The 25,140-nt window shown below is 52.5% G+C and overlaps 11 protein-coding genes and 1 non-coding gene across 12 annotated transcripts; 6 read left to right on the top strand and 6 right to left on the bottom strand.

Annotated features, from left to right (window-relative positions):
- Window positions 1-546: 546 nt before the first annotated feature.
- Window positions 547-939, top strand: QC763_116018 (uncharacterized protein; the record flags this gene model as incomplete). The annotated part of the gene is made up of 2 exons (XM_062908176.1): window positions 547-692; window positions 759-939. The coding sequence occupies 2 exons, from the start codon at window positions 547-549 to the stop codon at window positions 937-939; spliced, it is 327 nt and encodes a 108-aa protein (XP_062771225.1).
- Window positions 940-2,389: 1,450 nt separating this feature from the next.
- Window positions 2,390-4,543, top strand: QC763_116010 (uncharacterized protein; the record flags this gene model as incomplete). The annotated part of the gene is made up of 1 exon (XM_062908175.1): window positions 2,390-4,543. One exon carries the CDS (start codon window positions 2,390-2,392, stop codon window positions 4,541-4,543), a length of 2,154 nt encoding a protein of 717 aa, XP_062771224.1.
- A 175-nt stretch (window positions 4,544-4,718) lies between these two features.
- On the bottom strand, window positions 4,719-6,152 carry QC763_116000 (uncharacterized protein; the record flags this gene model as incomplete). Its single annotated transcript, XM_062908174.1, has 2 exons — window positions 4,719-5,741; window positions 5,799-6,152. 2 exons carry the CDS (start codon window positions 6,150-6,152, stop codon window positions 4,719-4,721), a joined length of 1,377 nt encoding a protein of 458 aa, XP_062771223.1.
- A 394-nt stretch (window positions 6,153-6,546) lies between these two features.
- Window positions 6,547-8,384, top strand: QC763_115990 (uncharacterized protein). The gene is made up of 3 exons (XM_062908173.1): window positions 6,547-7,294; window positions 7,360-8,084; window positions 8,236-8,384. Exons 1-2 carry the CDS (start codon window positions 7,039-7,041, stop codon window positions 7,944-7,946), a joined length of 843 nt encoding a protein of 280 aa, XP_062771222.1. The 5' UTR covers window positions 6,547-7,038; the 3' UTR covers window positions 7,947-8,084; window positions 8,236-8,384.
- On the bottom strand, window positions 7,503-10,081 carry QC763_115980 (uncharacterized protein). The gene is made up of 4 exons (XM_062908172.1): window positions 9,855-10,081; window positions 9,170-9,769; window positions 8,626-9,113; window positions 7,503-8,542 (listed from the first exon to the last, which is right to left on the bottom strand). Exons 2-4 carry the CDS (start codon window positions 9,462-9,464, stop codon window positions 8,174-8,176), a joined length of 1,152 nt encoding a protein of 383 aa, XP_062771221.1. The 5' UTR covers window positions 9,465-9,769; window positions 9,855-10,081; the 3' UTR covers window positions 7,503-8,173.
- Window positions 10,082-10,645: 564 nt separating this feature from the next.
- QC763_115970 (uncharacterized protein) lies at window positions 10,646-11,606 on the bottom strand. The gene is made up of 2 exons (XM_062908171.1): window positions 11,227-11,606; window positions 10,646-11,155 (listed from the first exon to the last, which is right to left on the bottom strand). Exons 1-2 carry the CDS (start codon window positions 11,398-11,400, stop codon window positions 10,784-10,786), a joined length of 546 nt encoding a protein of 181 aa, XP_062771220.1. The 5' UTR covers window positions 11,401-11,606; the 3' UTR covers window positions 10,646-10,783.
- A 440-nt stretch (window positions 11,607-12,046) lies between these two features.
- QC763_115960 (uncharacterized protein) lies at window positions 12,047-13,643 on the bottom strand. The gene is made up of 3 exons (XM_062908170.1): window positions 13,228-13,643; window positions 12,484-13,176; window positions 12,047-12,426 (listed from the first exon to the last, which is right to left on the bottom strand). Exons 1-3 carry the CDS (start codon window positions 13,413-13,415, stop codon window positions 12,135-12,137), a joined length of 1,173 nt encoding a protein of 390 aa, XP_062771219.1. The 5' UTR covers window positions 13,416-13,643; the 3' UTR covers window positions 12,047-12,134.
- Window positions 13,644-14,470: 827 nt separating this feature from the next.
- Window positions 14,471-14,541, bottom strand: QC763_0018750. The gene has a single exon. It is a non-coding gene; the product is annotated as a tRNA-Gly (tRNA).
- A 9-nt stretch (window positions 14,542-14,550) lies between these two features.
- Window positions 14,551-16,993, bottom strand: QC763_115950 (uncharacterized protein). The gene is made up of 3 exons (XM_062908169.1): window positions 15,461-16,993; window positions 15,184-15,384; window positions 14,551-15,127 (listed from the first exon to the last, which is right to left on the bottom strand). Exons 2-3 carry the CDS (start codon window positions 15,265-15,267, stop codon window positions 14,657-14,659), a joined length of 555 nt encoding a protein of 184 aa, XP_062771217.1. The 5' UTR covers window positions 15,268-15,384; window positions 15,461-16,993; the 3' UTR covers window positions 14,551-14,656.
- Window positions 16,239-16,868, top strand: QC763_0018740 (uncharacterized protein; the record flags this gene model as incomplete). The annotated part of the gene is made up of 2 exons (XM_062905363.1): window positions 16,239-16,412; window positions 16,818-16,868. 2 exons carry the CDS (start codon window positions 16,239-16,241, stop codon window positions 16,866-16,868), a joined length of 225 nt encoding a protein of 74 aa, XP_062771218.1.
- A 397-nt stretch (window positions 16,994-17,390) lies between the features above and the next one.
- On the top strand, window positions 17,391-19,547 carry QC763_115940 (uncharacterized protein; the record flags this gene model as incomplete). Its single annotated transcript, XM_062908168.1, has 1 exon — window positions 17,391-19,547. One exon carries the CDS (start codon window positions 17,391-17,393, stop codon window positions 19,545-19,547), a length of 2,157 nt encoding a protein of 718 aa, XP_062771216.1.
- A 1,651-nt stretch (window positions 19,548-21,198) lies between these two features.
- Window positions 21,199-21,743, top strand: QC763_0018710 (uncharacterized protein; the record flags this gene model as incomplete). The annotated part of the gene is made up of 2 exons (XM_062905362.1): window positions 21,199-21,393; window positions 21,459-21,743. 2 exons carry the CDS (start codon window positions 21,199-21,201, stop codon window positions 21,741-21,743), a joined length of 480 nt encoding a protein of 159 aa, XP_062771215.1.
- Window positions 21,744-25,140: the final 3,397 nt, after the last annotated feature.

Here is a 25,140-nt window from a genome sequence, read left to right as displayed (position 1 = left end):
ATGCAGTACAGAAGCCCCTGAGTGTCTGCAGTATGGACCAAGCAACATTTGTAGAACTGGGACAGGGTTTTCCCGATACACTTGACACTAATGGAGATGTGTGGTACGTTTTGTACAGCGGAATTTGTCGTTATGATGCGAATAGTCACTTTCCTCCATACCTGACGGAGTCATTGATCAGGCGTTCGACACTCCTCGGTCGCGAGTTTGTGATAGCAATTGGGATGCTTGACGGCGTGACACGCTCCACTTAATTGACGTTTACATCTTAATCTGTCGCACACATGTTCATTCTGTTGTATGTATAAGGTACCCAGTAGAAGGCATCTGTTGAGGTTTCCCAAGGGCAGTTTTCGGAGCTTATTAATGTTGCCGATTGGCCAATTGCGTCTAACAAGGATCTCTACAACTGGTGCCGACTACAAACCAGATATCAGGAAGCTGAGCAATTCAATGACAGTAGTCTTCGATACACATCTTCCCTATTTGAACTCTGAGAAAGCCTAACCCTCTCCGAACTCATACATACCGCCCGCTGTCTTCAGAATGCCCGCACCGTCTTCAGATCCTCTCCCGCTCTCGCTCTGCGACTTCGCACTCCCCATCTTTTGCAACGGTCTAGGTGCTCTTCTTCATATTTTGGAGGAAGGCAGGAGATTTGCAAACAAACAGGGCCTCAACGCGGACAAAGTGTATGTCCAAGCACGATTGATAGACGACCAGCTCCCGCTCGTTTTCCAGGTTCAAAATGCTATCAGAACAGTCTTTATGAATCTCGACAGAATGACAGGTAACCAGTGGGACCTGGATGGCCCTTTCAACAACAACGAGAAGACATTCGAGGAATTGGAGATGAGAGTCTCGATGGCTCAGCTCGAGGTGAGAGAGGTGATGAAGGAGCGTCCTCATAAGAGGGACGAAGACCTTGTAGACATGTGAGTAATCTTGAGGGCATGTTTCCTGAGCCGTGATGTTAATGTTGGCCAGCGTGGCGGGAGGTCGTCCCCTCAAGGTCACTGTGACCGAAGCGGTCCAATTCCATGGGATACCCAACTTTATCTTCCATGTCACTACTGCTTACTCGATCCTGCGAGCCAAAGGCGTGCCATTGGGAAAAGCAGACTTTATCCACGGGTTTGTCGGTTGGCGATGTTTATGAAAGGACAGACAGGGACAGGGAAAGAGGCAATGCAGAGGCAATGCTAGTGGTGGTTCCATATCGCGGCAGGAGGTCGTTCTCATAGCCTATCCAGAACCGATGTGGAGACAAAGTAACACAACCGATGGGGTGCTGCAGGACAGAGGCTCAGCCTTGTGGGACCCCAAGCCTCATCAGGATATGGGGGAATCATCCGCAGGATCCATGCTGTGTACGAAGTATACTATGCAGGTCCACCGCTCGTTCTGTCCAGCATGAGAGTCATGGGACTGCTGATGTGTTGATGGCACCGAAAATGTGTAGATTATCAGCGCGAACATACATGTAAACACACCCCGCCGTTGAATCAGCAATTGACAGATGCCCATCCTCTATTGGAAAGATATCAACGATGGCGAATTCATGGTGCTGATGTGAGACGAGGCGCTTGGCATCAAGACGTGGCGGTTAGGGGAAGGTCGGATAGCCAGCCCTGAGGGCCGTTGTCTTGCATACGCAGTGCTTGCTTTTCTTCCTGCCTTTACGGAGTAATCATGCCTGGAGCGCTAGGCTTCCAACTGGGTGGCCTGCAGAGGCCTCGTGCGTGCGGATTGGTGATTGGATGGTGATAGCATCCATGGCCTGGAAGCGGTGACGAAGCTTGGTTTTTTGTCGTTTTGAGTTGGAGATGTGGCGTGCGGGGATCTTCGGCCCCTTTCGCTGGGCGACTCAGCCCTTGACCTCGCACTCGGCCAGTGACTTTTGAAGATTTGGATGAGAAAAGCGGATTTCTCGAGTTCTCCTCGCAGTTTGCCTTTGAGGACTGGACAAATTACACCTTCGCATTGCTTACCAATCCATGCAAACAAGGACTCGTTGGGTTGTTGTGATGGGATCTGAGGACGGCAGCCGGTGGAGGCAGCCGCTGCAAGCTCACTCGGCCGTCGGTGGACCCAGTTACCGCAGTGAGTCACTAGCCGCTTCAGGCCCGGAAGTGGAGATTAGGGCCCTGTGCTGCCTGTTTGGCTTCTCGTACCGTGCAAAAGCTGAACTTTGCAATGGACGAGGCTTGCTGTTCTGAGCACATAGATAAAGGGACGCATTCCAACCTTCAGAAATCAAGTTAAACACAAGGCTTTCATCATCATCATCTACAACACCAATTGAAGGCCCCATCTTCCTCGGGGTTTCTTCACTTCCTCTCTTCCCACGTTATCACTTACACACAACGACCCCACCAAAGCATTGACCATGGTTCGTTGCTGGCCCCGCCGCTCCAAGAAGAGCGCCGCCGAGAAATCGGCAAAGAGTGGGTCCGCTACCTCCCTCACCTCCGGGTCCACCGCCGCCGACAAGTCGAAGACGGAGCAAGCAGAGGTGAAGAAGGAGGAGAAGAAGGAGGAGAAGACAGAGGAGAAGAAGGAAGACAAGAAGGAAGACAAGAAGGAAGACAAGAAGGAAGAGGACAAGACAGGGGAAAAGACAGAAGAGAAGAAGGACGAGGAGAAGAGCGATGAGGACAAGGAGGAGGAGGAGAAACCCAAGGTTCAAGTAGGGAGCATCAGTCAAAGGAAGGACATCTACAAGGGTCCAGTGGAAGATGGAGAGTGGACCTGGGTCGACAAGTATCCAGATGGTGTCGAGGAGGCTGCTGAGAATGAGGAGACGGCCACCTACGCTGTCGTTGTCCGCAACATGAAGAGTCAGGACAGCCGCAAGAAGCTGGAGGCGCACAGCATCGTGGTGCAGAGCCCATGGCTCCGCGATGCTCTCTCCGAGATCATGGCCGACTATCCCGGTGTTGCCTGCGAGCTCAGCCGGCTAGAGTTCGAGGCGCCCTTCAAGCCCTTTGTTCACCGATGGGCCGAGTTCACCAAGTACATGGAGAAGCCCGACCTCGAGGAGAAGACCAAGGAGCACATGAAGATCCTCTACGACATCCTCAACTACGAGATCGGCGACAACATCAAGACTTTCCAGGACTATGTTAAGAATGGTGTTGTCTGCTTCAAGGATCTGTGGATGATCTTCCAGCCCGGAACCATTGTCCTCTCTGCCTACCTCGGTCCCATTTCCGGCTTCGAGATGGTAGAAACCGAGTACATGGCCAACAACTGCGGCAAGTTCCTTCAGGTCCGTTGCGACTGTGTCGATTATGGCGGCAAGGAATTCGGCCGCTACCAGGAGGCCATCAATATCCCTGAATTCCTCGGCACCAAGAAGATCACCGGTCTCAAGGTTTACCCCTTCCACTTCCACGAGAAGAAAGAGGAGATCACCGCCCAGCTTCTCAAGCGTGGAACCATCTTCGAGAAGCTGGCTGGTCACCACTATAGGGAATACTCTGGACGCGCCATTACTTGGAACAGAGAAGGCAACGAGGTCGACATCCAGATTACTGGGAGGATCGTGGTGGATATCGAAAGCTTCAACCGCTTCAGCCCTTGGCGGGTGAGGTACCTCAATGACTTCAACGCCACCGACATCGAGCGCTTCAACAAGCACAAGGTCGAGAGCGGCATCGAATCCGAGGAATTTGTCATGCCTGACTACTACAAGATGCTCTGCCGTTCGCGAACCCGCGGGTACAGTCTGAAGTACAAGAAGTGGGTCGACTTTTTCCTGGAACAGATCACAGACGTGAGATGGAACACTACTGCCTTTGACAGGCTGGTGCTTCCCGCCGACCAGAAGGAGCTCATCCTGTCCTTCACAGAAGCCCAGCTCGCGGGTGACAGCTTCGACGATATCATCGCCGGCAAGGGCAAGGGCATCATCTGCCTGCTCTCTGGTCCTCCTGGTGTTGGTAAGACGTTGACAGCTGAGGCCGTGGCGGAGAACCTCAGGGTGCCACTTCACATGCTAAGCTCTGGTGATCTTGGGTCTGATCCATGGGAGGTCGAGCGGGAGCTGAACTCCATCTTAGAGTTGGTCTCGAGATGGAACGCCGTCTTGCTCCTCGATGAGTGCGATGTCTTCCTCGAGGCCCGCAGCAACCACGAGATTGAGCGCAACAAGATCGTCACCATCTTCCTCCGGACCTTGGAGTACTATGAGGGCATCATGTTCCTGACGACTAACCGCTGCGGCGAGATCGATGCGGCCTTCCAGTCACGTATCCACGTGAGCATCGAGTACCCTGATCTTACGGTGTCTGCTCGCAAGATCATCTGGAAGAATTTCCTCCGGAATTCGACCATCAAGAGCAACCTCACTGACAAGGACATCAGTGAGCTTTCCGAGCTCAAGCTCAATGGTCGGCAGATCAAGAACGTGCTCAAGACGGCAAGCTTGTTGGCCAGGAGAAGGAAGAGCGACACCTTGGAGCGGCAGTTCATTGAGACGGTCCTCATCATTGAGAAGAAGCGGCCTGGTGCTCCTCAGCAGATGATGCACTATATGTAATCTTACTGTCTTTCTGTGGCTTGGGATATGAAAGCATGGCGTTTGCGGGCTTGTGGGTCAGGCCGGTGATAAGGGTCATCTCGTTGCGTTCTTTCTCTGGTGCAAGATATTTTCTCGGTATATAAAGCTTCTCAATATAATGACATGAACAATATTCTTCTCCCCAGTGTCCCCCTTACAAGTCGTCTTCTTCCTCGTCATTCTTAATATCTGGCAGCGTAATTTCATCCTTGACCGGATTGTCTATCTCCTTCAAAAACTTCTCCCCGGCCTCCTTGTCATCCGCAAACAAGGTATCAACCACCATCCTTCTCGGCGTCTCGCCCAACCATTGGAAAAGCGAGAAGTCTCTAAACTCATCCGCCCTAAAAATCTCCAACACCTCCAACGGCTCATCCCCAATATTCTCAATAAAGTGCCCCATATTCTTCGGCACAATGCCCACGTCCCCAGCCTGGTAGTCAAACGTCCTCGCCGTCCCCTCGGCCGCAAAAACCGTCACCCTCGCCCTCCCCCTGATGAAAAAGCTCCACTCGTCCGCATTGGGATGCCAATGCATCTCCCTCAGGCTCCCCACCTCCATTTCCAGATGCGCCGCCGCCACCGTCTTGCTGATCGGGAAATTCTTCGAGTCCGTAATCCTCACCTTCCCCCCGCTCGTCACGTGCGCCTCCTGCTCCAGCATCCGATGCGTGAACTGGTACTTGCTCTTCTTGACATTCTTCCCCTTTGGCTCCTCCTCCTCTATGCTCCCCGGTTTGCTCCCCTGGAAGATGTACTTCTCCCTCTTGGGCACCCTCTCAAACACCTCGGGGGCGAGGTGGAAGTTCTTGCTTATCACGCTCTTGGGCGTGTGCGCGAACCAGTCGGTGAGGATAAACGTGCTTTCTTCCGAGAAGCGGCCGTCGTCAAAGATGAGGAGGAATTCGGTCCCGTTGGGGTCGAGGCCTTGGAGGGAATGGGGGACACCGGAGGGGAAGTACCACAGGTCGCCTTGGGAGAGGTCGTCGATAAAGTTGCCGCCTTCGTAGTCCAGGGCTGTCACGCGGACGGAGCCTGACAAGACATAGGCCCACTCGGCTTCTTTGTGCCAGTGGAGCTCGCGGATGGCGCCGTGGTCGAGGCGCATGTTTACGCCGGCGAGCTCGATTGAGGTGGGGAGCTCGCGGATGGTGGTTTGCCGGGTCCAACCTCCTTCCTTGGGGGGAAAGTTAGTGATAAAGGTGTGGTAAGGGGAAAGGGGGGGCAGGCATGCCTCGATTCTGATGTGGGAGTCTACGAAACTCCAGCGGAGGTTGGGGATGTTACCGCTGTCTGTGGAAGGGGGACGGACGAGGTCTGGATTTTGTCTTGCTCGCTCTCTGTTCCACGGACCAAGAACTGAGGCGCCATCGCCATTGCGCCAGGGCAAGGGGTCGAGGCCCTTACCGATAGAATCCACGGCTGTGTCATAGGGATCACGATAGCCGGGGGTATATGGATTCTTGCTCCGGTATTTGCCAGGAAGCGGTTTGCCGTCGAGAAGCCTCTGGCGAGGACTGTCCTGGACGGGAATGGCAGAGACCAGGGCTACTGCTCCGAGAAGAAGGGAATTGCTGGAAAAACGCATTTTGAACAACCCAGGCACACAAACACGAGGTTGAAGAAGTAATCTACCATATCAATTGATCATATCGGGTTTTATACCACTTCATCCCACCGCATGGTTGCTGACTACAGCCATCGCATCCGGGTACACGGCTTCTCGGTGACCAATTCTTTCTTCTCTATGGCATCACCACTCGGGAATCGGATAGAGGGGTAGCTCTACTCTTTCCCTGGAGCAGCTCCTACCTTCCTTGAAAGTGTGAGGGGCTCATCCCAAGTCGGACATCGTAGCGATCACTGATGCAAGAGAACTGTGTTCGCAAGTCCAATTGGTTTCCACGATGCCGAGCGCCACCGAGAGATTCCCGTCCACACTCATTGCAGCCTCATGATTGATGGAATCTCTTCAAATATCGGCGTTGTCGGGATGAACTTTCGCGGAAGTTGTTACTCTTCAGTGGAAAGGTGAAAGGTCAACCACGACGATTGAGTTCCTCTCTTGGCTAGGCGTTAATGACATCATGAACCCAGCCCCTGATTGGCCATCCTCAGCCCTGCCGTCAGTGGATAAAGATCCCATCTATCCCACGGCTTTTCCATGGAGCTCCCCCCGCGCCGACACCGGGTCACGGCACCAGCGATTCACTCACTTTGTCAAAACTTCCCTTACCTCAGGGGCAACGGACCGACAACGAAGCTGAAGACTAGAACATGGGGGTTTCTGGCCGCCTCCCGCGATCACGTCTTCGCCAAATGCCCAAAAGGGTGATGCCGCCAAGTCCCGCTTCACAGTTTTTCTGTTGACTCACTGGACGAGATTCTGTTGGCCGAGACCCCTGCCCGAGGGCGTTTTCAAGACATAAAGAATACGATATAAAAACTCAACCCTGCCCTTTTTTTCGCCCGCCATGACGCGATCAACCATCCTCAACAACGAGATTGTGGCCCACGCCAACGAAGAGAGCCCTCTCCTGCCACAATCGCAAAGAATGGGACCGCCAAAAGACGATGCCGTGCCGACGCTTCAAAAATGGCGGGATTACTTCATGGTGGACGTGAGCCGTGATTGGGCCGATCTCATTCTCATCCTCTGCTATCTCATCACCGGCCTCCTCGACAGCGCCTCGATATCAGTATGGGGGAGTTTTGTGTCTATGCAAACGGGTAGGACACGCACATTTTCCCTCCATCTTTTAAGCCCCCATATAAAAACTGACACACCGCTCAAGGAAACACCGTCTATATCGGCCTCGGCCTGGCCGACCCCTCGGCCTCGACCCGCTGGCTCAAATCCGGCACCTCCCTCCTCTCCTTCCTCCTGGGATCCTTCCTCTTCTCCCGCTTCCACCGCTTCTTCTCGGCCAAACGCCGCTGGGTCCTCTGCGCGTCCTTCACCGCCCAACTCCTCCTCATCGTCGTGGCCGCCTGCATGGTCACGCTGGCGGGCTCGGACGTGCACCCCGAGTCGGTCGCCTGGTACGTCCTCGTGCCCATCGCGCTGGTGGCGTTTCAGAGCTGCGGGCAGGCTGTCATGAGCCGGGCGCTCAAGTACAATGCGCTCACGAGCGTGGTGCTGACGAGCATCTACTGTGACTTGTTCTCCGATGCGGACTTGTTCGCGGTGCACAATGCGGAACGGAATCGGAGGGTGGCGGCGCCGTTGTCGCTGCTGCTCGGTGCGTTTTTGGGAGGGAAGCTGGCGAACACAGAGTTTGGGGTCGCCGGGGCGTTGTGGGCAGCGGCTGGGTTGAAGTTGATTGTGGTGGTGATTTGGATATTCTGGCCGGCTGACCCGTCGTTGGATGAGGCGGTTTAAGACAGGTATCATGGGATAGATTCAAAGGTCACCGGGAACGCTCTAAATCAAATCATGTTAGACAGCCGTTTTGGAGGCTGTTTTTTGTTCTATGAAACCTATCCGATTCCATAACTCCAAAAGTCTTACCTGCCCAAGGTACCTAAACTCATCATCCGAACAAACACGAAATATGGCGCCACGCCTCCGTCCACAACCGTCCCCATAGTCCCTTTCCCTACTTTGTTTTACTTGGTCTCCTTGTCAAGGTCAACCCTCTCAAAGCAATCCAGCTCACTCCCCTGTACAGACGACGCCTTTGACTCTTTCCTCGCCAACACCTTCAAGTTCTCCACGTCCTCTCTCATCCTTTCCTCTCTCAACAGCTTCTTGGTGTTGAGCCTCCAACCAGTCAACCGCCTGGGAAGGTAGACTCCCGGGTGGTAAACCGCCATAAGCACCAAGATCAACAAAATCGGCAAATGCTGAAACACGTACACCGGCCACTCCGACATGGCGAACGTCTCTGACACCCCATACTCACTCGACCACCACGGGGCCTCAGCCAAAAAATACGCCACCGCCTCCCGTCTGATGATTCTCGCGGTGGCACACCCCTATTTGCATCCCATTAGCAATCCCCTTTCTCCATCCATCATCACATAACTGAAGAAAAGAAAAGAAAAGAAAAGAAACTCACAATCAGCAACCCAACCGCCCCCCCAACCGCCCAAACGAACCTCTTCACCTCCTTCACCTCCTCCCTCACCTCCACCCTCCCCGCCCTAACCACCAACCCCCCCAAAACCCCCCAGGTCATTAATCCCACCACCCCCCCAAGACTCTGCAAATACCCCAGGCCATAGTAGTGACCCACCCCCACCAACCCATCCCCCACCATCTGCCCCAACGCCAGCAAGCTCGTCTGCCACCTCGCCGGCAAGCCAAAAACCCTCCCGTTCTTCCTCCCCGATTTGGGGATGATAAACCACGTCAACCTGGTATACGTCATCATGAGCAAAAACCCCATCGCAGACGCGGGAATCGCCTCCAAGAGGTCCATCACAACAAGCACGACGTCGGCACGTTCCAGCTGGTTGATGGTGGAGGAGGAGAGGTTGGTGGAGTGCAAGATGATGGTTTGGAGTTGGACGAGGTAGCATTTCATTGTTTGGGAGGTTGCCATTGCTGGGTGCATGCATGTCAGCAGTGATTAGCAAACCGGAGGGCAAGACAAAACAAACCGAGGGAGGCGTAGATCGTGATGGCGAAAAAGACAGTCTTCTTCTTGAAGCAGAGGTACGCGTGCAGGAAGGTGAGGATCAAAAAGAGGATTGCTGTGGTTAGGGCCAAGGGGAAGGAGGAGGTGGTGAAGGGGTATACCATGGGGGTGTCGCTCCGGTAGTAACCGTCATCGTAGGGGACGGGGTCTCCAGTGTAGGATGGGCCGCTTGCTTGGGTGGTTGACGTCGCGACATCACCGGTTTCAGTTGCGAGGCTTGTGAGGTAATGTAAGCTGGAGGTGGTTAAGGATGCCATGATTGCGGAGGGGCTCGACAGAGCCGGGCTGTACTTTGGATCAAACCAACCCCTGTGGGAGGGTGATGATGGCCAGCTGAGACAAACGTGCCGGAGAAAGACAGAGATCACCCCATCATGGGATGCAAAAAAACGATGGGATTGCGAATCTATATGAGCAGCTGCGGAATCTTGTGATACGAGCCAACATTCAAACGAGCAGGGCAAGGAGAGTCATCAACGAACAGGCCAAAACACACTACCCGAAAGACCGTAAGGGGACGGGACGGACGGGATCGCACTTCTTCGGGCGGATATGGGGACGTCTCCTGGAACGTCAGCCAAGGCAAGGAAGCAACGCGAGAAAACTGAAAAGAAGCAGGAGAGTGCCAGCGTGGCAGGATGTGCTACCGATGATTGACGTAGACATCAAGTCCCACACATTTGCGTGAGGGTCTCACATCTCTGAATACAAAAAGACAATGTCAAACCAAACAGCGGGAAGGATTATGTGTTTGATAATTCTGAAGAGGGCACTGTCGTGGTTGACTGACTAATGCGAATTAGTAGGGCTCTGGTGCGTTACTGCTGCTGTCGAGGACAGGTAGAAGGAGAAGGAGAAGGAAGAAACGGTCGAGTGTATCAAGCCCTACCACATGCCACGACCACAATCTGTAAATCAAATCAGATAAAAAGCTTTGCTAGACTGTGTGTGTGTGGTAGCGTCACTGATAAGAAATTTCGAGCATCAGCTGGCGTTTGCCCCTCGCCAAAGTCCACCCGTGTTCAACACATCAGCACACAAAACCGCTCAGGCTGTCCACAGATCATCGGGGGCTTGTCGACCGCTGGCGTGTCCAGAGGCATGATGGATCCACGATAGTGTCACGATAACGTTGCACCCGCTGTCTGTTGTTCGTGAGAGTGGGACGGGGCTTGCCTGGCGGGCCCCTTTCCGGCGGGACACGAAGCAACGTGATTGATATCTGCTACTGATAGCTTTTAGGCAGAAGTGGATGATCTGGCTTCTTTTCTTCTGTGTTAAGAAGCTCGAGCTTCATGAGTCGGACTGTGTGGCGTATCTGATGGTAGCACAGGTGCTTACAGTTTGCGAAATTTCAAGCCACTCTCCGCAGACATCGGAAATGTGACGAGTTGGACCGGATCAAGATATTGGGGAAAAACAGATTATCAGTAATTTACCAGGACGAGTGTGCTGTAGGAAGGACCCTTTATTCATCTGTCTTGACTAGATATCAGACATGCTGTCTCCCCAGTGCTCCCAATCCATAATGACAAGAGACCTCAATACCAAAAGCCCATCCAACGCCTAAGCACAACTAGTCCCCCTGCCAGCATTTTTTTCCGCACTTGTGTTCATCTTGGAAGACCTCGATGGTGAAAAGCCTGTTCTGCGCCCACGCCCTGCCTTTGGTCCGGTCACCCTGCTTGCAGTGGTCCGCCGCAGCCAGTCCCATGGTGGTGATCTCCGCACCCGCGATGGCGATGGGCTTTTGGAGGGTTTCCTGAACAACAATGTTGTATGAAGCCCCGTTGCAGCAACCAACCCTGACCAAAGTCCCCTTTGGTGTACTCTCGGGGAGCGTCCAATACTTGGGCCCTTCCTCTCTGATCCATTCGACCTGTATCCTTACAAGCGTCCAGAGGTAAGCATAATTGTTGTAGCGCTGAAAGGTTACATCGCAGTCAATCTATCCGTTTTATCCCCGAGGGTCAGCAATCCCATCTTTCGACTCCATAAAATCGGACTAGAAATCCCTACCTTGTGCGATGGGTGTGGCCAATGCGGGCCACTGTCGAGCTTTGGTGGATTGAGAGCAGCGGTAAAGTGTGTGAGCGTCGTGTCGTAGGTCGTGTCGTAGGTCGCATTCCGTGGACCCACGGCGGCAGCGTTGGCCGCAGAGGCGAGCAAGAGCAGGACGGCCAGCAGAAACATGTCTTTTGCTTCTTGATTCTTGAGCTGAAATGACAAGGGAAAAGAATTTTGTGGAGCAAAGAAGACGAAATGATATAGGCAATGTCAACCGGGAAGTTAAGAGCCAGGAGACGAAGGAAGAGCCCCAGGACAGAGTATTCTGGCAGACTGACTTTTATAGTCTTGTCTGGAAAGCCAAACGTCCAGAGCTAGATTTCCCGGCTTTTTGGTCGATTGGAGTTGATGTCTGATGAGCGTTTTGAGGCGTTGGAGGCGTGGCTCGCCCCAACCTAGACTGCACTTCGTCCCAGCAGACTTTCCGGGTGTCCGTTACAGGAACCGTTGGATTACTCCAAGTTGCAGAGAAGAATACCAATATTCATTCAAATCGACAGTCTTCGCCTTTTCACTTGAATGCCTCACCTTCACGACGGCCTGCAAATAGCTTCAAAAGTGTCGAGGTATAAACCCGTCAGCGGATATCTACCTGCCCGCCTTGGTGGTTGAAAACTTCCTCGCTTCACTGGGACAGTCCACCACACTAATGAAAGAGCGTAACTATTTCTTCTGTCTGGCCATGGTTTAGTAATCTAACTCGCACAGTACTCGCGCAGTCGAGCCATGAGATGACACAGTTCAGCCATGAGACAACACAGTTCAGCCATGAGGTCACAAGGTCTCCTGCCCGCCAATTATTAGATGCCAGCCATGTTTTTTACGCAATACTAATCTTCAGGGCTTTGAACCCTCATGCATCAGAAAGTGGTGGGAAGCTTGGGGTAATGGCCCGCATCGGCCTGCAAATCCGCAAAAATACGAGCCGCGTCGTCGTCGTCAAGATCCTGCATCCGCTGCGCGTCCTCTTCTTCCAACTGCTCCAACTCCTCGGCGGGCTCGTTCTTTCCTTCCTTCTGGTCTTTCTTCTGTTGTTCCAAGGCTTTGGCAATGCCAGAAGACTCGCCAACGAGCAGGAACTGCGTGTTCACGTAGTCGAGATGACGGGGTTGAGTTGGAGCCCACCGGAGAGAGCGAAACTCTTCGAGAAGCCTGTAACATGAAACAGTCAGCGTCAAGATCAGGAGGCATAGCCCAGCTTCAACTTACTCCTTAGGATACTCTGGTCCCTTAGGAATCCTGGCATTCTTGGGAGGCTCATACTGGGGATTCCTTGTGCTGATGATGAAACTGCCCTTCTCCTTCAAGCCAATCTCCTTTTGCACCTCACCGAGCTTGTCGGGAAGAGTCAAAATGTATGCCAGGTGACTGTCCTTCCCAGTGCTGGTAATAGCATACACGCCTTCCGCAACAGGTGTAGCGGCCGGGGAGTGTCTTGTCCCAGCAGTCTTGGTCTCATAGTCGTTTGACTTGAGAAATTCGTCCTTGAGCTCGCTGAAAGAGGCGCCAGTCTTCTCAACAAAAGAAATCCACCTGTCTTTGCCCGTCTTTGGGAGCACCTTTTTGGGCACAACGCATACTCTGCTGTTGCCTGCATCACCAATGGGACCGCTGCCAAGCTTGGCGTCTTTGGCAATCGGTCTGAGGATGATGTAGCTCCGGGCAATCTCATCGACGTCGGAAGGCCGATCAATACCAACCCGTCCACGGAAAAAGAAATAGATGATGCCCTTTTCTAAAATGCTGGAGGGAATGTCCTTGGCATCTTCACGAGGCTCCTCGGCATCGCCAGTCGCGGTTTCCTTTTCGGCTTTGGCAACATCTTCTTTCTCACTGTCCTTGGCTATTTCCTCCTGCTGCTCTTGCTGCTCTGCCTGTTGCTCCTGCTTGGTTTGTTCGCTGCTTGGTAGTGTCAGATCATGAGACAATCACGCATTGGTGAGCATTACCTACCCGCCGATTGTTTCTTCAATAGTCTTCTGTTCCTTCTCATCCGACTTCTTGGGCCGCTTTGGTTCCGGGGACTTGGTTCCTTCCTCGACCTTGTGCTTGGAGCCAGCTCCGGCTTTTGAGGCAGGAGGGGCTCCCTCGTTGGTGGAGTTGCCGCGCTCCTTGGCCGAGGATCTCGTCGTGGTGGTCATCTTGGATGATTGCTCTCTTTGGCTATGTAGAGGAGATGAAAAAGGGGCAAGTTATCCTACTGACCTGTGCTGGTGATCAGGCAGAAGCCCGACTTCTCCTTTCACGTGCTGGGGGAGTCGAGCAGGCTCCATCAACGCCAGTGATGTCATAGAGAGCAATCGGAAAGGGATCTGGGGAAGGAGCCCCGCATTCTGAAAGGAGATCCCTGCAGGGGTGATTGAGGCACAATATTTTCTCACCAGAAAACCGTTTCTGGTGTTTTACAACCAATTGTTTGTTGGTACCGTTCCAGGTTTCCTTTGTCCGGATGTTTGCTTGTTCGTAGGACCCTGAAAGTAGATGTTACTGGCCATTGACCAATGGCGTGTTAGTGGTGGTACCCCACTTTCACCACACAACCCTGGGGGTGGAGGGTCACAACGGCGCGTGTTTGGATATGTATTCTCGAACACCTCTGAGAGCCCCACGAAGAGAGAGATGAGTGAAGGATCTGGCGTGGTACCTTTCTGTATAGGTTGCAGACCCTGGCGTATCATCGTTCTGCTTCGTTGGGTGTTGGTATCTCGGAGTTGACTCACACGGCAAACGGCGTACCGTTTTGGGATCAATCGATGTATATGCTCGAACGGGCTGCAGGATGCCTACCACAAGACAAATGTATATAATATAACCAGTTCTGATGGATGATCTGAAGTAGATTTATTTGAGTGTGCGTTCTGTAATTCAATGAAACATACAGGAGCTGGCAAAGTCTATGCTTTCCCTGACACATCGGTAAACGTCGGTAAGACCAAAAGTTCATATCCCCATGTCCTCCTAAACTGATATGTTGAAGCTGGATGGATGACGAAGACAATTCACTCGCCGTTCTGAACACTTTATGTGGAACAAACAGCATAGCTGCCCTTCCTTAGACTGACATCCTTCTTCCCTTATATTTTATCAACATGTTCGTTATGCTAAAGGTGTGACCGACTTATGCTAACACTAAAATATATGCTGCAGATTGTTCCAAAAAGGACCAACAGCGGTCAAGAGGTAGAAAGCAAAAAGTTGCATCAGCCGTGAATCGAACACGGGGCCCATCGATGGCAACGATGGATTTTACCACTAAACCACTGATGCTTTTAAAGGGATCATGTAAATTTTATGAAAATCATCACTCATATTAAGCAAACAGTAGGAACATTTGATCCGTCTTCACAACACTCATCATACATGACACGTCTCGCACCTCGAACTAGCCTCTCCCACCAGACCCAATCTCCTCCGATGTTGCCGCATCTCTCTCCGTGGCCGAAATACCCTTCCCAAGCACCTTCCTCTCCTTATCTCCCGGAAGTTCCATGCCCCTCTCTCTCAAGATCCCTCCGATCGAACCATCGCCAGTTGTGTCTGTGCCACCATGAGCAGCGATGCCCAACCGATCCGTCTTTCTTGCCTTTTCGTGTCTAATTTCGTTGGCTGTCTGGCCTTCGATCGGGCGGGAACCGGCACCGGACTCATTGTAGATTTCTTTGCTGTCGGCGCCAGGGATGTCGAGAGCACTTGTACGTAGCGAAGGGTCCATGTTTGGATTCATTGCTTGGCCGGGAATCTCATGGATGGGGTTGGGATAGAAGGTTGACTCTTTGGGCGCCGAGCCGGGCGGGTAGGTTTTGGCATGGAACTCGGGGATAGCTTCTCTGCCGATGGGCTGACCGATTTGGTGCTGCAAAGCTGTGTTAGCTCAGTTAATTAATGAGAGGTCTTGTCATAGTCGCTTACGCCATGGGTATCCATTGGCCTCGAGGGAGGCACTCTTGAGCGGAACTCGCCTTGGTTACCGACGGAATCAGGGTTCGCAGACATTGTGTAGGACAGTTGCTGTGTGATAAATTCTGGGAGTGAACAGTAGTACAAGTTTGTGTGACAAAAAGTCCAACGACTGGAGAGAAGAACAGTGCTCTCGCTATTGTAGGTATTCGACTGATATACATCAATATCGATGATGTCAAGGTGACTTAAACAAATACATCATCGACTGTGGATGGACAAAACCTACTGAGATTCATGATATCAGAGAGCCACTTTTAATAATGTAATGTAATATAAGCAGAGTGCTATGTAGCCCTCCAGGAAGACCCTATGTGATGTTTTGCAGGTTTGGACGGAGATGCCAAGCGCAGTGCTGGTCCGGACCAGGCCTCCGGGTCCGCGCCGAGCCGGCAGCACTGTGAGGTTAGCTACCGGAGGCTATGGCCGGAGAAGCGGATACCGCCGGCATGCGGCGTGCCGGATGCTGTGGAGTCATCATCTGCTCAAAGAGCTAGGCCAGGAACCCAGCTGCTTTGACAGTGAAGAGCCAACGCGTCACCCGAGCCTCAAACTTGTCGCAACCAAGGCCAAAGTTATCGAAGCCTTCCAGGAACATGGCATGATGTAATATAGAGGGGTATGTTTTACCAAAAAGCGGGATTGCCAAGGGCGGCCGCAGTTCACCTCCTCATGGTCAAATACTTCCCTATCTTGATCAAAGACGCCTCGAAAAAGATCAGACGACAAGAGGACGGGAGGAACCACCCGCAGCCCATTCGCATAGAGGACCAACAGACGGCGACCGCGATGAGGTCTGTATACGGTCGACCAGCAGCCCGCCCTCCAGCAAGCCATGCCTTGATAACCCCATCTCTTGGTGTTGGAGATCGGATCGAGGGCGGGGCTGATTTGACGTGGTATCTGTAGCCAAGTTTTCCAAGCTGGCGATCAACTCCACAACATATGGCGGCGGGGAAAATCCTGCCTACAGACGCTGAAACGGTTATCAACCAACACAGGGGGAAATGGCTGGAAAGCAGGAGGAAAATCGAGCCACAGTCTCCGGTGGCTGGAAGCAGCTGAGTGGTGGTACACTACTCGTGCAGTGTCGTGGTCCTGTCCCGCCAACCACATCTGGCCAATTGAAGCGTGGGAGCCACCACCAACCACCACTGTTTTTCGGCGCTTGGCCCCTTCTGGTGCGCGACGGTGGCCGGGCTGATGGGCGTTGAGGCCGACGGGAAGTCGTCGGATCCCCTTTTCTTGACAGGCGCAAAAGGCCGTTGCTGTTGCTTGCTGCAGGCTGCCAGCCGCATTTTCGCTCTCTAAATCCGGTATGCAGACCCCTGTTGTGGCGTCGATCTGATTTCCTCTCCTCCTGATTCTTGCTTTCGTGTGCCTGCTCACCAACCTGCCTGCTTCTTTTCGTGTTCTACTTTCCTTCGTTTCTTCTCAGTCTCCTGCCGAGACCGCCGTCAATCGCTTCTTCCTTCTGGCAACGTCTGCGGGAGTTTGTGTTTTTGCGCTTGGAGACAACGTTGCAGTTGAGGGATTCACGAAAGCTGGCGAGAGTCTGGAACTAACCTGGCAACGGCGACAACCAGGGGGGCAACGGCAACGCAACACAGCCCAAAAATACGAGACCCCGTGTCTGACTGAGCACTTTCCCACACGACGCCCACAACGGCAAAAATACTTTGCCAAAATCACATCATTCGACCTTTACGTCTTTTGCTTGACGGCAAGGGACTTCGCTCGACATTGAGCTCTTTTTGCGCGCTGCTGACGGCGCACTTCGTCTGCCGCGAAAAGCAACAGCCTGGGCAAGGCGAAACAAACTGCGACACCTTGGTGGGGCTCGGGGATCAACACCTCCACGAGACTCGACGCCGCACACACGGCACATCTGCGTCCCGGCCACTGTCTCACTGCCAGTCCCAAATCCGGTGTACCCCCTATTCAGAATCCGGGCGCAGTTCTCTTCTGCTGGAACACTGAGAACATTCAGGCCCCAGAATCCGTTTTCGATTCTCCAACACACCAGGGCAAACCACGACAACATCTGACAGTGCGACCCACTGGGCAACACGAACTCTTTGGGAGGGCTGTCCATTCTCAGGTGACGCCTGCTGCAAACATCGATTTCGCTTGCGCTGCGCCTCAGCCCGAGTTCAACTATGGCGCAGCCAAGATATTATACAGAGGACCATATGGCTGAACGCCAACCTCTAAGTCACCCTAATCCCCCTTCGCCGCGCCGAAACAACTACCCACAAGACCCTTACAATCCATCTTCGCCGAGAACTCGTCCCGGCGCCCATCCCGATTCTTCTTTTAACCACCTTCGACACCAGCGACGACAGAGCCAAGAGCCGGCTGTCAGGGGAGCATATGCGACGACACCCGACAGCTACCGACAACCACAACAAGTCGGATATTCTCCACCGAATCCACCTCCGCACCGCACCAACACGGCCGGAGACGGAAGGTCTTGGGCTAGCAACCAGCCTGCTTATCCACCTCAGCGTCCAGCTCCGCAAAGCAACGTCACCCCCGGAGCCGACAATTTTGGCAACGCCGCGGCCGCCGGAGGTATGGCGGGCATCGCCCTGAACGTTGCGGACCAGAACGCGCGGGATCCCAACTATCCACAACAAGCCTACCGGCAGCAAGGGCAATGGCAAGAAGAGGGACAGGGTCACGGTGAGAGAGGTCGGTTGGGGCCGAACGGCCACCCTGGCGAGGGATGGAGCTCGAGGTCTAGTTCACAGGCAGCACATCACAAGCACCAGAGGGACACGACGCCGTCCAGGAGTCCGTACGGCTTTGCGAGTGATCCCTACACGGATGATCCAACTCAGGTATATGTGCGCCCTTCAGATCCCAATCTTGGCGTGGTTAATCCCCTAGAGATCGAGGATGATGGCGATGATGGGCTTCACTATGGCCCAAAGAAGGGACCACGGACGAGCATGTTGAGCTTGGGATCCAGCCATAGGAGTGGGCCAGGAATGGGCGCTGCTGCTGGCGGCGTTGCCGGCGGTGCCATGGCTGCCGGTGCTATGTCGGGTCTAGCGAGTCGCAACGGGAGCGGCGGTAACATCAACAACCAGTATGCGCCTGTCAACAATGGTGGCGATGCGTCACCAGGCTCTGGAAGGGGCATTGGTTACGGCCATCTGTACAAGGAGAAGCCTGCAAAGAGCAACGGGAAAAAGTGGCGACTCGCCATCATCATCATTGTCGCCATTCTTGCGATTGTCGGCATTGTAGTTGGTGTCCTCTTCGGTGCCGTGTTCAACAAAAAAGGCGGTGGCGATAAGGCTAGCCCGGGGGGGTCAGCGGAGGACGACTTTGCTAACAACGGCGACCTCAACATCAACTCGGCCGAGATCCAGGCCCTAATGGGCAACTCCGACCTGAAGAAGGTCTTCCCCGGCATGGACTATACCCCGATTCACTCACAGTATCCCGACTGCGTCAAGTTTCCGCCATCACAAAACAATGTCACTCGCGACTTGGCCGTCCTCTCCCAGCTAACCAACGTTGTCCGTCTCTATGGAACCGATTGCAACCAGACCCAGATGCTCATCCACGCCGTTGACCAGCTCAAGCTCAAGGATGACGTCAAGATTTGGCTGGGTGTTTGGCAGGATGCTAACAGCACGACCAACAAGCGCCAGCTGGATCAAATGTGGGACATTCTCGACCAGTATGGCGATAGTTATTTCAAGGGCATTATTGTTGCCAATGAGATTTTGTTTCGTGAGCAAATGACGCTCACGGCGCTGGGGAATCTTTTGGCGGAGGTGCGCGCCAATCTCACGGCCAAGGGTCTCAGTTTGCCGGTCGCTACGTCTGATTTGGGAGACAAGTGGGATTCTTCTTTGGCTGCGCAGTCGGACGCTATCATGGGGAATATCCACCCTTTCTTTGCCGGCGAGCCTGCGAGGAATGCGGCGAACTGGACATTGACTTTTTGGGAGAACAAGGCGGGGACTTTTCTCAAGAAGGACAACAGTATGAATATTATTTCGGAGATTGGGTGGCCTTCGGCGGGTGGGATGGGGTGCGGGAATGCGTTTGAGACGGACTGTCCTCAGAAGGCAGTGGCGGGGGTCGAGGAGATGAATGAGCTGTTGGAGGACTGGGTTTGCAGGGCGTTGGATGAGGATATCAATTACTTTTGGTTTTCGGCGTTTGATGAGCCGTGGAAGATTGCGTTTAATGAACCAGGGAAGGAGTGGGAGGATCAGTGGGGGTTGATGGATGTGAATAGGAATCTGAAGCCGGGGGTGACGATTCCGGATTGCGGGGGGAAGAGGGTTGCTTGATTATGGGTGTAATGTGTGATGGAACTTTTAGGAATGGGTTTAGATGGGATATGAAATGTGTGGAATTTCTGTTATGATGGGCGGGTTGGGACTTTTGTGGAGATATGTGTATACAGGCAGGAACTTGTGTGTGTGTGTGTGTGTGTGTGTGGTATGAGATTTGTGGGTTTGTTTTTTATCAAAGATGTGGAAGGCAATGTCCGTGTTTTAAAACCGGTAGGTGGGCGGGTTTGCATGGCGTTTTTTTCTTTTGTTTTTTCTTTCTCGGGGTTTGCAAGCCATTGCATTACTTATACGCCCGGTGGCTAGTTACACGGTTAGCTTTTGTTTCTTTTATACATTACAAGCTGTGTTCTTTGGTGTTGTAGAGTGTAGTATATATATATGGGGGCGAGTTGATTTCTAGAACTGCATAGTAGCAGATAGTGGTATTTCTTCGTGCTGCCGGTTGTAATGATGGTGAGTGAGATCCTTGATCTGATATTATTTCTGTTTTTTCTGATCTGATTTATGCGGGTGTGTCATTGAGAGTGCTTGGAGCTCCATCTCAGATGCTGGATAATCAACATGCTTCATTGAGAACAACATATACGGAGTATACTCTGCTCAATTCTTCTTTCATGTAGAATGAATGGGTGCCTCTGCATAACGCTCAGCAACTCTCTACTTTTCCACAGCTCTCATTCTTAGCAACTTCTCAGTTTCAACAACTCTACGATGCCAGCAGCTCTCTCCTGATAACCTCCCGGTAAGCAATTGTAAGATTTAATCAATACCAAACGTGAGATTCATTATCCTGGAATTTAACCTGATGGTCTTTGAAGTCTGGGTTAATTGGTGAGCAGTAAACTGTGAAAACAAAAACCTGCCTTACCAAGAAGGAATCCTGCTGTCTTGAGAGGGCGGTGGAAAACGGTATCGCGACCCGCGATTCCGATACTTCGCTCCATAATGATTGGGATAATTTACGAGGACTGAAGTCTCAACCCAAGATCCGGGCCGTCCATCTCGGCGTCAGCCCTGCTTGGTCTCGCTTGAAGCGAGTGCCCAGTAAACCCCTACCCCAGTTTACCGACCGATCAAAAGTCCGGCCCCGGCTGTTTCATGCCATGGCTTGCGATTTTTCATGCCGGCTCGGGCCGTATTCCGATTAAGTGCAGCGGACTGCGAACGGTGAGATTGTGGAGCCGACCTGGCCGCTGCCGTGGTGGAGTAATGCTCGGCTCCGGACTGCTGGCAGTGTTGAAGTGGCATGGTGGATATCGGTTAGCATAGGCAACAAAGTAAAAGCCATGATGATTAGCTGTTGTGAAAATCTGACCACAGCATCGCTAAACACTCGATGGCAAGCTGCACACACTATGATCTGGGATAGGTACTGTCCCAGTGGGCCGATGAGCTGATCGAGATTGCTGTCGTCGTCGATGTAGTATCTGTATGGAGCAGGCAAGTGGTCTTGATAGCAGAGCGACCTGAGGAGAATAGGTATAAAGTCTTCCTTCTCTCCTCTGCCTCTACCATCAACTCTTCAGCATCGACCTCCTCTGCTTCATCAACTCTTCAGCATCGACCTCCTCTGCTTCATCAACTCCGACTTCATCCTACCTATCTACCCACTATACCCTCAACCCTCAACACATCCGCAACCATGATGTTCGGCTTCAAGTCCACCCTGACGTCCCTCCTCGTCACCGCTTCCCTTTTCAACACCGGCGCGGTTGCACAGTACCTTTCGAACCCCTATGTCAAGTACTGCGATCTGCCCGACATGGGAGGACCTTGTGTGACGATCTCGGAGGCCGAGATCGGGAGGTGCTACAGCATTCCTTCCAACATGAACGACAAGGTAAGATGGCCCGGCGTCCATCCAAGAAGTCGGAATGCTGACGATGCTCTCATCATCACCAACAGCTCAGCAGCTATGAGGTCAAGAACGGCGAATGCGAGTTCTACAGGCACGGCGGCTGCGTCGAGAGGCTGTGGACGGCCAGAGACCGCTCTCATATGAGCGTCACCACCTCGGGCCACAACAATGAGGTCTCGTCCATCAAGTGCACCAAGGCCTGCTGCGGCAAGGACTACTTCACCTATTGCTACAACATCTGCATCCCCAGCTGCCGCAGAGGCAGCGTTACTGACCAGCTCTGCATTGCCAACTGCTCCAAGGACTGCTGCCCTGGTGGCGTTACTTGCTAAGGGGCAGGCCTCGCACTAGTTGATGCCTTCGAGTTGTGGCCCCCGTCCTGGACCATGATGACACAAGTCCAGCGTGGTGTGCTATTCCCTTTCAGCCCCACCATGCTCGCCAGCACAACTCGGTGGGATCATCTTCGTCTGGTTTTCTATGCAGCTAAAAGGCGGCGGTCAAGGGGGAGGGGGGGCGATGGATGAGGCGGAACTCTGGGGTTTTGAAGTCTTCGACGAACAGACCATCTAATGTAAATCCAAGTGTTTGCTGTTTGCCAACTTCAGCCGATCTCCTGACTAGTGATCTCCCCTGCTTCATTGTGTTCTTGTTTTTTCAAGCTCTTAACTGTCATGACGATCAGAGAAGGTGTGTCTGACTAACCCCATTTGATCAGACTACGACAAATTCAATGCCTCAATTTGAATATCGTTGAAGACGTTGGTACATTATCATAGCACGCAACATCAAAAGACCCTGAAATCATATGTATGATCAGTGAGATATCAAGTTCACGGCAGTCATCTTGACCTACGACATCGAACATAAATCAATCCCCGATGCCCATTTTCTCTTGTTGCATACCAACTTGTGTCGATTAAATAAGACAATACGTAGGTTCTGAAAAAAAGGGCCGACTCGGAACTTGAAATCGCGAGTATAGATAGCTAACCAACGTAGGTGTCCTTGACTACCAGGCACCTTGATCATGGGTTGGCCAACTAAAGCTGGTTGAAGAATTTCAGAGCTTAAGTCTCAAGAGAAAGCACTGAACACCAGTTCGTCTATCTAGATACGTAGGTATTAGGCTACTAGTCAGTAACAAGCTAAATTCCTCTACAAAGCACATGGATACTTTAATATAAAACCGGGCAGCTCTCACGAAGCTGAGGTCGAACTAAGTCAACACCAGTAACTCATCCTTGTAGCTAACGTAATCGCAAGATAAATAAAGGTGGAAAAAAAAAGGTTTGCGGGCTAACCTGGGTTTCTCTGCAACATATCCTTCCCCTCCAATTGCAAGCCGCTCTTTTCTCCTTCTCCCAACACCCCGTTACACAAATCCTCGCTCCAAAAGCACCCATACACCCTCCCGGCTTACCCCTTCCAGTATCCAGCTCACATTCTACATACGTGTCACACCCAACCGCCACCACCACCTCTTCTCCCACTGAGACAAGCGCGCGCCCAACCAACAGAAAACACCATACCTTATTACTTGACATCAAATAGAACAGTCCAGCCCCATCACATGAATTCCCGAACAGACACTGGCATATCAGCAAATCCACCCCTGCTCACCCTTGTCACACATCACATCATCTTGGAGTCAACCCTGCCGTCAGCCGGGCCAAAAAAGATAGGTACCCAGAAAAAAATCAACCGAGTTCCCCACGTTACACAAACACACCACATCTACCTTACCTTCCCTGTCCACCGTAAAAAACCATGTCGTGCTGATATCTGCTTCAGTCACGACCCACCGTCATTCTCACCCTTTTTCCATCTGCCGGTGTCTAACATCCGAAAGCAACCAAAAGGAAAAAGTCACACAACACTGTAAGGTAGGGTATCAACCAATGTCTGATCCTTACATCAATCACGCAAGCACACATCAGCAACAGGAAAAAGAGAATGATGAGCATAATACCGCCCTCCTTTACAACCCTCCAGACCCAAAACACCGAATGACACCTGCCAACCACCACCACCGTCCTCCTCTACGCCGTTGCATATGTACAGCAACAACAAACAGCATAACACGCATACGCGGTACACTCGCCGGGTTGCAGTCAAGCAGAGTCTGTGCAGGCGGAACGGGCGGGGCGGCGTCCGCGGTGCCGCCCTCCTTACCTTCCTCCTCGGCACCGGCCGCGCATCGAACCAGATCGAGAAAACCTGGCGTAACTTGGAAAAACCCGAAGACTTGGTGTGTGGGAGAAGATATATCGTATATATGCCGGGTTGGATTGGGCTTTGACTTTGCCTGAAATAAGCCCGTCCCGCCATGATCTAAGTTGAATTGAATGCTTTGATTTCCTTCTCGGCTCATACAAAGCTCTTTTATGGTTGATGTTACGAGTCGTGTCATCTTTTTCGATTTCAGCAACTTCTGCAAAAGTGTGAGATTCAATTGACGTCCGGCCCGGCTTTTGTCTCGGCATCTTTCCTTCTCCAATCAACCCCATCTTCGCCCAGGAATATCATCGTACGGCACAGCGGGAGAGGAGCAAAACACGAGCAGTTGTGGGGGCGGGGCTATCCAAGCATGGGGGGTAGTGATGTGAAAATGAGTGGGAGAGACATTTTGTTTGGTCAATAAATGTCTGAAATGGAGTGTTTGACCGCTCTCTGGATTCCATGGCTCTCACTGTGCCGAGTCTGTGTGTGGGTCGGCCATCGTGGCCATCTGCTGCAAGATGGCGAACTCATCGTTGCTCTTATCGGCGACGACCCACGAATCCCACACGAACTCGTCATAGGTGAGTGCAGACCTGCGGTGTGAGAAGAGAAAGGGGGGACTACTCCTACCAAGAAGCAATGTGAATGGCGTTATGGGGGTCTCAACCGAGCGCGCAACAAATGACACCTTGTACGACAGGGAACAGCGCTCGACTTGAGGTGCAAAAGTGGGAGTCTAGTGATGTATCAAGCATGCACGGGGTCATGCAGCCCCCCTGTCTGCAGACTCTTGGTGTTTTCGTGCTTATTGAAACACCCGAAAAAGGCCAAGGCCGTCCGGATCCAAAGGACCTCTTGTCTTGATTGTAGCCAACGGCACACTCCAATGCGCCATGGCCTGCCGGGAATTCCCTCAATCTGGAGAAGTACACCGCTGTCATTAGGTACCAACAGTCATGGATTATGAATAAGAGGGGGGCCAGAGATGACTTGTCACTTTACCTACCGAGCTGTCCAGTCGGGCTCGAGTTGTTGGTAGTTTTCGGTTTGTCTAGGCGTTTATTCAATTATTGGGGTGACACGGGGCTTCCAGGTACTTGTGGGACATCAACTCCCCACGTTTTCTTGCGGCATGCTGACTCGCATTACATGTTCTTCGCCCCGAACTCGGGTTTTTGGGTACTTGGAGGGAGAGCGTTGGATCTTATCTTGATTCGTGAGGCTCGCCGCAGCTCCCTTTGGTAAGATTCGTTGACCTGTCATACCGGCTAGTTGCTCTGCTGACGCCCAATGTCCCGAAGTGTTCTCTTGTCTGAATGTTGCCAGAATATTAGAGTGCCAGGTTTTGCTGTTGTGACCTAGAAAGTATTCTGTCGAGGTGGCTCTCCTTTCTCTGTTGATGCCAGAAGCTTCGCAACCAAGGAATGCGGATGGGCATGAGGGTGACTGAAGTACCAAATATCCTGTGTTCAGCCAAAATATCAATTCAATTTGCTGCCAGATCAG

This window comes from Podospora pseudopauciseta, chromosome 1 (assembly GCF_035222475.1).
Source record: "Podospora pseudopauciseta strain CBS 411.78 chromosome 1, whole genome shotgun sequence".
Lineage (NCBI taxonomy): Eukaryota > Fungi > Ascomycota > Sordariomycetes > Sordariales > Podosporaceae > Podospora > Podospora pseudopauciseta.
The sequence above is the reverse complement of the archived record's forward strand: the minus strand, read 5'-3'. Positions and strand labels throughout refer to the sequence as shown.